At 43.7% G+C, this 8,184-nt stretch overlaps 1 protein-coding gene across 1 annotated transcript in view; it reads right to left on the bottom strand.

Annotated features, from left to right (window-relative positions):
- Positions 1-4,103: 4,103 nt before the first annotated feature.
- Positions 4,104-8,184, bottom strand: part of PDHA1 (pyruvate dehydrogenase E1 subunit alpha 1) — a 24,136-nt gene continuing 20,055 nt past the window's right edge. The window contains exons 10-11 of the mRNA XM_066599839.1: positions 5,161-5,269; positions 4,104-4,646 (exon numbers count right to left, since the gene is read on the bottom strand). Coding sequence (XP_066455936.1) covers positions 4,482-4,646; positions 5,161-5,269 — 274 coding nt within the window. The 3' untranslated portion in view covers positions 4,104-4,481. The remainder of the gene's footprint in view (positions 4,647-5,160; positions 5,270-8,184) is intronic.

The following is an 8,184-nucleotide window of genomic DNA, read 5'->3' as shown; positions in this document are numbered from 1 at the left end:
TGGGGGCTTCATGGGCGATCAATCACGGTGCCTCAGTATCACAGGTGTGTAAGGCAGCTACCTGGGCATCCCTGCACACCTTTTCTAAGTTTTATCAGATACATACGTTTGCGTCAGCCGACGCTTCGCTGGGTCGAAAGGTTTTACAGACGGCTGTAAACTGACCGCATGCGCTTTCATTTATTTGTACCTACCCTCGGGGACGGCTGTGGGATGTCCCACGGTCTTTGCTGTGTACCCCAATGACACGAGCGAGAAAAAATAGATTATACCTACCCGATAATCGGGTTTCCAGGAGTCTCCACGACAGCACCAATTGAGATTGTGTTCCTGTCCTATCAGGAGGAGGCAAAGAGGTTAATAGCTCTCCCCCCCCACTTTCCTCAGTGGATTCTAATGAATTGCCGGGGTAGGATTTTCATTTTCATTTTGTTTCTTTTCTATCAATTTAGGGGGGGGGGGGGCGGAGGTACGGGTGCTGTCGTGGAGACTCCTGGAAACCCGATTATGGTGGGATGTCCACCAACGCAGGGATGTTTTCACCGCGCTTGGGATGTACCTTCTTGTCCCTAGAGAGGACTGCCTTTTGTCCCACAAGGATAGGACTGAGGCTTGCAGGGCTCTAGTGTGAGCCTGGGCCCATGCCACTCCTGGAATGCATGACGTTAAGCTTCCCAGGAGAGACATGGCTTCCCGAATTGTGCATAATAGTCTCCGTAAAAAGGTTTTGACTAGCCGTCGGATTTTTTGTATTTTCTCCTCGGGTAGGCAGGAGCATTGCGATTCTGAGTCGAGCGTTATACCCAGAAACGTTTTCTGTTTGTCGGGATCTAGGCTGGATTTTTCCCAGTTTATGATCCATCCTAAGGATTGGAGAAGTTCTAGCACTATCCTCCGGTGTTTCATTAGGAGTTCTCTGGACTCTGCTATTATTAAAATATCGTCCAGGTAGGGTACTATTAGGACCGACTTCTTCCTCAGGTAGGCGGCTACCTCTGCCATAATTTTGGTGAAGATTCTGGGTGCTGAGGAGATCCCGAAGGGCAGGCATCTGAATTGATGGTGCTCTATTCCTTTGCTCATATCCACTGCGAACCATAGGTATTTCCGGGACCCCTCGTGGATCGGTACGTGGAAATAAGCATCCTTTAAAATCGATGGATGCCATGTAGGCTCCTTTGGGAATCAACTTTATCGTTGAGGAGATGGACTCCATCTTGAATTTTCTGTATCCGATGCAGGTGTTCAGAGGTTTCAGGTTCACTATCATCTGCTGTTTCCCACAGGGTTTCCTTACTAGGAAGAGCCTGGAATAATGGCCCTGGGTTTCCTCGTTTTGCGGTACAGGGGAGATTGCATTTAGTTGTTGCAGGTCCCGAACGCTTTGCCTTAGTAGGTGTAACTGTTGTTTGGAGCCTCCCGTGATAATGAATTTTCTTCTGGGGAGGGACACCAGCTCTATCTGGTATCCCTGCTGTAAGATCTTTGGGATCCATGGGCCTTCGGAAATCGCGGCCCATTGATCCCCAAAGCTCCCCAGCCTTGCCCCTAGGGGGATGGCGTCAGGGTCTCTGCTTTGGCTCCCCCTGGTGGGGGTTAAAGAGGATGTTCCTTCCTCTGCCCCCCCTTGGGGTAACTCCAGCGGCCTGTCTTGCCCTTGCCTCGGTAGGCCTCTGGCTGTTGCACTGGGGCCCGGAAGAAGGTCTTCCCTCTCTGTGGCTTTTCTTCCGGGAATCCCTTCTTTTTGTCGGCCGCCTTCTCTAGAATCTTGTCGAGGTCCGGTCCGAACAAAAAACTGGCCGTAGAATGAGAGGGCACATAGCTTATTTTTTTGAGGCTAGGTCGCCTGACCACGATTTCAGCCATAACACTCTTCTGGCTGAGTTAGACCGGGCTGTAGCTTTCGCCGAGAGTCTGACAGTTTCGGCCGCGGCGTCCGCTAGGAAATTTGTTGCCATACGCAGGACCGGAAGGGAATTTAGGATCTGTTCCCTCAGCGTCTTATTGGTTAGGCGCAGCTGTACTAGCCATACCCCCAGAATTCGCGCCACACAAGTGGCTGCGATCCCTGGCCCAAGTATGTTTGCCGCTGCCTCCCATGATTTCTTTAGAAGGCCCTCAGCTTTGCGATCCATGGGATCTTTTAACTGTGCGGCGTCCTCAAAGGGCAGGTCGTTTTCCTGGCTACTTTGGCCACTGGGACGTCTACCTTAGGTACCTCCTCCCAGCTTGCGCAAACTTCCTCCTCGAATGGGTACCTTCTTTTTACCCCTCTAGTGGAGAAGAAGCTTGCGTCTGGTTTCCTCCACTCTTTCTGGATTATTTTGGTGATATTCTTGTGGACAGGGAAGGTATGCTTGCGCCTCTCCCCTAGTCCCCCAAATATCTCATCTTGTAGGGTACGTGGTTCTCTGGGCTCTTCCATTTTTAGTGTAGCCCTGACTGACTTAATCAATTCCGTTAAGTCGTCCTGATGGAATAAGTATTTTTTGTAGTCCTCCTCATCTGAGGACTCCTTGGCCGCCTGTTCCTCTTGCTCCGACCCGATAGAACTCTTGGAGTCGGAAGGCTCATCGGGAACATACGCCCTTTTCTGGTGTTTCGCTGGCGGCGCCAGCTGTGACGTTAGGGCTGATCTAACCGCTTCTTTCACCAGCTTCCTAACGTCCTCCCGATTCCTAACTAGCCTAGCTACGCATGCCTTGCATAGAGGCCTCTGGTATGTAGCTGGCAGCTTTATCCCGCATTCCACGCATTTTGTGAGTTTTGTTCGGGGGGGGGGGGGGGGGGGGGGATGTCTTTTTTATCCCCCTGACAAATAAAGCATTTTTCGGGTAAATATGCAATTTTTCCATACACAATACACTAGATATTTGCATTGTATTTTTTGCCGCACTGGCTACTTACGGCCGTTGAGGCTGAGGTTTCAGCTGTCTCTGGGGCTGGAACACTCATTACTATACCGGTGCTGCAGACACCCTGCGACCTGTAGTGCTGGTTTGTTCTGGCTTCTCTCAGGTCCCTATTTCTTTTTTTTTTAATTTTCGCACTCCTGCGCTAAGCCCCGCCCCCTCTGCTCCTGATGCAAACGCGATGACGTCAGGGAGGACGAGGGGGACTGAGGCTCCCGCTTTGTACCCCCCATGGGCCGCCGCGGGAGGAACCTGGCCCGGGGGTTACCACCCCATGTGGCGTCCCAGGAGTCGTCTGGCTTGGAAGGGAGGACAGGCTCACCCACTGCCCTCCGATCCGCCTGTAAGTAATCCTGGCTGGCTTCTCCACCAGCTCCTCTCAGGGATCCTGTCTCCTGGCAGAACAGGAAGACACTGAGGAAAGTGGGGAAGGGGGGAGCTTTTAACCTCTCAGTGTGTTCCTGTCCTATCAGGAGGAGGCAATCTCAATTGGTGCGGTCGTGGAGACGACTGGGGAAAAGAGGATTTTTTACTCACCGTAAAATCTCTTTCTCGTCTCGTCATTGGGGGACACAGCACCCACCCCTCTTTCTTGATATGACACAGTGGTGGTCCTGGTCGGACTCCAGATTCTGTAAGCCGCACATGGTGCTGCGTGTTTTTCATTACAGTTAAATTTTTTGTTGATGTGTCATATGACTAACTATTGTTGTCTCTCTGCTCCTGCATGGCTATTCTAACTGCTGGCATGACAAACTAATTAGCCTGCTGTCGGCACGAGGGATATAGCCAGAGGGCGGAGCTAACTTTGTGCTTAGTGTCGCCTCCTAGTGGCAGAAGCTATATCCCACGGTCTTTGCTGTGTCCCCCAATGACGAGACGAGAAAGAGATTTTACGGTGAGTAAAAAAATCCCCTTTTCCTGCAATGGAAATAGTTGACAGAATCAACAGCATTTACAGCGCAAGCATTGTGCATAGGGTTTTAGGAAATCCCACCTACATGTTGTGAGAAAATCTGCAGTGTAAGTTGACCTGTGCTGTAAATCTGTAGCATGCTGATATATGCTGTAGGTTTTCACCACAGATTTCAGCCTTTCAAATGAGTGAAATCTGTGACAAACCTGCAACGTGTGAACACTCCCTTATGGCCCAAAACGTAAGATGTGCTGAAATAAGAGAAAACCACCACATACATCACGGCCAGTTTTAATGACTGCAAAATATGCATATATGGTAAGACATATGTTCAGCTTCTGGATAAATTTAAAAACAAGGGCCTTATATAAATAAGTCAAGAAAGTAATGGGAACATACAGTACTGTACCAAAGTGCCATTCTTAACCCTTGGAGGTCTTTCAATTTGTAGGGCAACTGGCCGACTTGGTTCAATAGTTTCAAACACAAGAGTCCCAGGAGTATAAAGTAAAACAGTCTGCAATAGACAGCTGATGCTTATTCCCATTACAACTGGAGAGGGTTAACTGAAATAATGACCAGTTCCCACATTTGGGACCTAGGAGTAACAGACTAAAGATGACATGGCTTGCCTGCATGACTAAATGGAAGGTTTAGCTGACAGACTTGTACTTTATCCAAGGGTTTGCACCTCGCACTTCAAAAGTAGGTTCGTTGTGATAAATGTGATTTCCGAGTTCCTCCAGAGGGGGCTCTGGGTCGGTGGTGGCAAACTGGGCAGCTTCCTCAATTTCTTTTCGTACTTCAACGTCAATTTCCTATAAAAAGACAACAGTTGTGATGGAGAGGGGGAAGAGACAGGTCAAAATATATGACCAGAATCACATATTTTAAGGCCCAATGCACACAGCTGGATTTGCAATGCAGAATCTGGAGCGGGCGTCTGCCTCCGGATTCCACAGCAAATACCGGCCATAGCACGCTATGTAAAAGCGGGTTTCCATGCCCACAAGCAGCGATATATATTTAAAAAAAAAAAAGTTGCAGCATGCTCTATTTTTAGCCAGATTCCGGGTGGAAAACTTCCATTGAAGTCAATGGAAGCCCTCTTATCCGTGGCCCATCCGCAGTGACAGCTGCAGACAAGATGCGGAATTCGCGTCGTCGCCTAGCGACGCCAGCACAAGCACAATACAGAGTCGCAGGGGTCACCGGGTCGGATTCCGCTTCCGTATCCCGCATGCAGAAAACAACCTGGCCGTGTGCATTCGGCATAAGTAATCCACAGAACGTCCTTTCAGAACCAAAACACAGATGTGTAAACAACTATACCTTCAGTTCTTCCACGTTAGACAAGTTGTTGTTCAGCATCCTGTCCTTCAGCAGGGTGATCGGGTCACTTTTACTCCTCACTTCCTGAATTTCTTCTCTTGTTCGGTAACTGGGAACAGTAGAAAAGCAGAAGTGACTTTTTCTGTTGACATAGCTGTATGAGGGCTTGTTTTTTCCCGAGACAATTTGTATTTTTTAATGTCTTTTGGGCACATATAATGTATTGTAGAACTCTTTCTTATTTTGTTTTTATGGCATTTAGTATGCAGAACAATGTAATAACATTCTTTGGGTCAGCACGATTTCGGTGATACCAAGTTTATACTGTTTTTTAGGTTTTGCTATTTTCGTATACTAGACTTTTTTTTTTCTAAAAAAAAGATTTGCTTTAGTGTTGTTGGATTCCAAGAGCCATAACTTTTATTTTATTTTTCTCGACAGAGCTCTGTGCGGGCTTATTTTTTGTGTGATCAGCTTTATTCTTCATTCATGGGTACATAACATTTTGATCACTTTTTGTTTTTTTTCTCCAGAGGCAAGATTAATAAAATCTGTAAATTCTATTTTTTTAAAAATGTTTCATGTTTTTCAGCGTGAGGTATAAAACAACTTGTTAAATTAATTCCAGGATCAGTATGATTAAAGGAGATGTCTCGAGGCAGCAGTGAAATATTTTTTTTGCCCAGTCCCCCTTCTTCAGCATACATTACTAAGTACCAATGTAAATGGCTTTTAAAGCCGGTTCCTACTTACAGTTCTGGCGTTTCATGAACTTATAAAAAGTTTCCCAAAGATGGCCGCCGCTTCTTCTCCCTGCGCTTGCTTCAGCCCGACGTGCTCGCTCCCGAGACGCCGGTCTCGCTTCGTATTAGCAGGGAGCTGTCCAGTGCTGATCCTTTCCCCCTGCACAAGTAACCCAGGCTTCGTAATAGCAGGGAGCTGTCCAGTGCTGAATTCTCAGCAGAAGGTACTGTAATGCCTCCCTGCAATTCACTTTCCACTGTTTTAGATGAAATAGTTTTTTCACCTAAATATATATGTGTGTGTATATATGCGTGTACACTTTATATATATATATATATCTATATATATAGATAGATATATATAGTATATATGTGTATGAGTATACGCATATGCGTATTCGTGAGTGTATATACACATATATATATATATATATATATATACACACACATACCCACACGTGTTTTTTTTATATGCGTGTGTATATATGTGTGTATATATATATATATATATATATATATATATATATATATATATATATATATATATATAATGTGTGTGTGTATATATGCGTGTACACATCTTTTATATATATATATCTATATATCTATATATAGATATAGATATATAGAGAGATATATATATAGTATACGTGTGTACGAGTATACGCATACGCGTATTCGTGAGTGTATATATACACACACATTATATATATATATATATACCCACACGTGTTTGTATATGTGTGTGTATATATATATATATATATATATATCTCTGTCTGTCTGTCTGTGTATATATCTATCTGTCTGTCTGTCTGTGTATATATATATCTATCTATCTGTCTGTCTGTCTGTGTATATATATATCTATCTGTCTGTCTGTCTGTCTGTGTATATATATATCTATCTGTCTGTCTGTCTGTCTGTGTATATATATATCTATCTATCTGTCTGTCTGTCTGTGTATATATATATCTATCTGTCTGTCTGTCTGTCTGTCTGTGTATATATATATCTATCTGTCTGTCTGTCTGTCTGTCTGTGTATATATATATCTATCTGTCTGTCTGTCTGTCTGTCTGTGTATATATATATCTATCTGTCTGTCTGTCTGTGTATATATCTATCTATCTGTCTGTCTGTCTGTCTGTCTGTGTATATATATATCTATCTGTCTGTCTGTCTGTCTGTCTGTGTATATATATATCTATCTGTCTGTCTGTCTGTCTGTCTGTGTATATATATATCTATCTGTCTGTCTGTCTGTCTGTCTGTGTATATATATATCTATCTGTCTGTCTGTCTGTCTGTCTGTGTATATATATATCTATCTGTCTGTCTGTCTGTCTGTCTGTGTATATATATATCTATCTGTCTGTCTGTCTGTCTGTCTGTGTATATATATATCTATCTGTCTGTCTGTCTGTCTGTCTGTGTATATATATATCTATCTGTCTGTCTGTCTGTCTGTGTATATATATATCTATCTGTCTGTCTGTCTGTGTATATATATATCTATCTGTCTGTCTGTCTGTCTGTCTGTGTATATATATATCTATCTGTCTGTCTGTCTGTCTGTCTATATATCTATCTATCTGTCTGTCTGTCTGTCTGTGTATATATATATCTATCTGTCTGTCTGTCTGTCTGTCTGTCTATATATCTATCTATCTGTCTGTCTGTCTGTGTATATATATATCTATCTGTCTGTCTGTCTGTCTGTCTGTCTATATATCTATCTATCTGTCTGTCTGTCTGTCTGTGTATATATATATCTATCTGTCTGTCTGTCTGTCTGTCTGTCTATATATATATCTATCTGTCTGTCTGTCTGTCTGTCTGTCTATATATATATCTATCTGTCTGTCTGTCTGTCTGTCTATATATATATCTATCTGTCTGTCTGTCTGTCTGTGTATATATATATCTATCTGTCTGTCTGTCTGTCTGTGTATATATATATCTATCTGTCTGTCTGTCTGTCTGTGTATATATATATCTATCTGTCTGTCTGTCTGTCTGTGTATATATATATCTATCTGTCTGTCTGTCTGTCTGTGTATATATATATCTATCTGTCTGTCTGTCTGTCTGTGTATATATATATCTATCTGTCTGTCTGTCTGTCTGTGTATATATATATCTATCTGTCTGTCTGTCTGTCTGTGTATATATATATCTATCTGTCTGTCTGTCTGTCTGTGTATATATATATCTATCTGTCTGTCTGTCTGTCTGTGTATATATATATCTATCTGTCTGTCTGTCTGTGTATATATAT

The sequence above is a fragment of the Eleutherodactylus coqui genome, chromosome 4 (assembly GCF_035609145.1).
Source record: "Eleutherodactylus coqui strain aEleCoq1 chromosome 4, aEleCoq1.hap1, whole genome shotgun sequence".
NCBI classification, from domain to species: Eukaryota; Metazoa; Chordata; class Amphibia; order Anura; family Eleutherodactylidae; genus Eleutherodactylus; species Eleutherodactylus coqui.
This window is presented reverse-complemented; position numbering and strand designations above follow the sequence as displayed.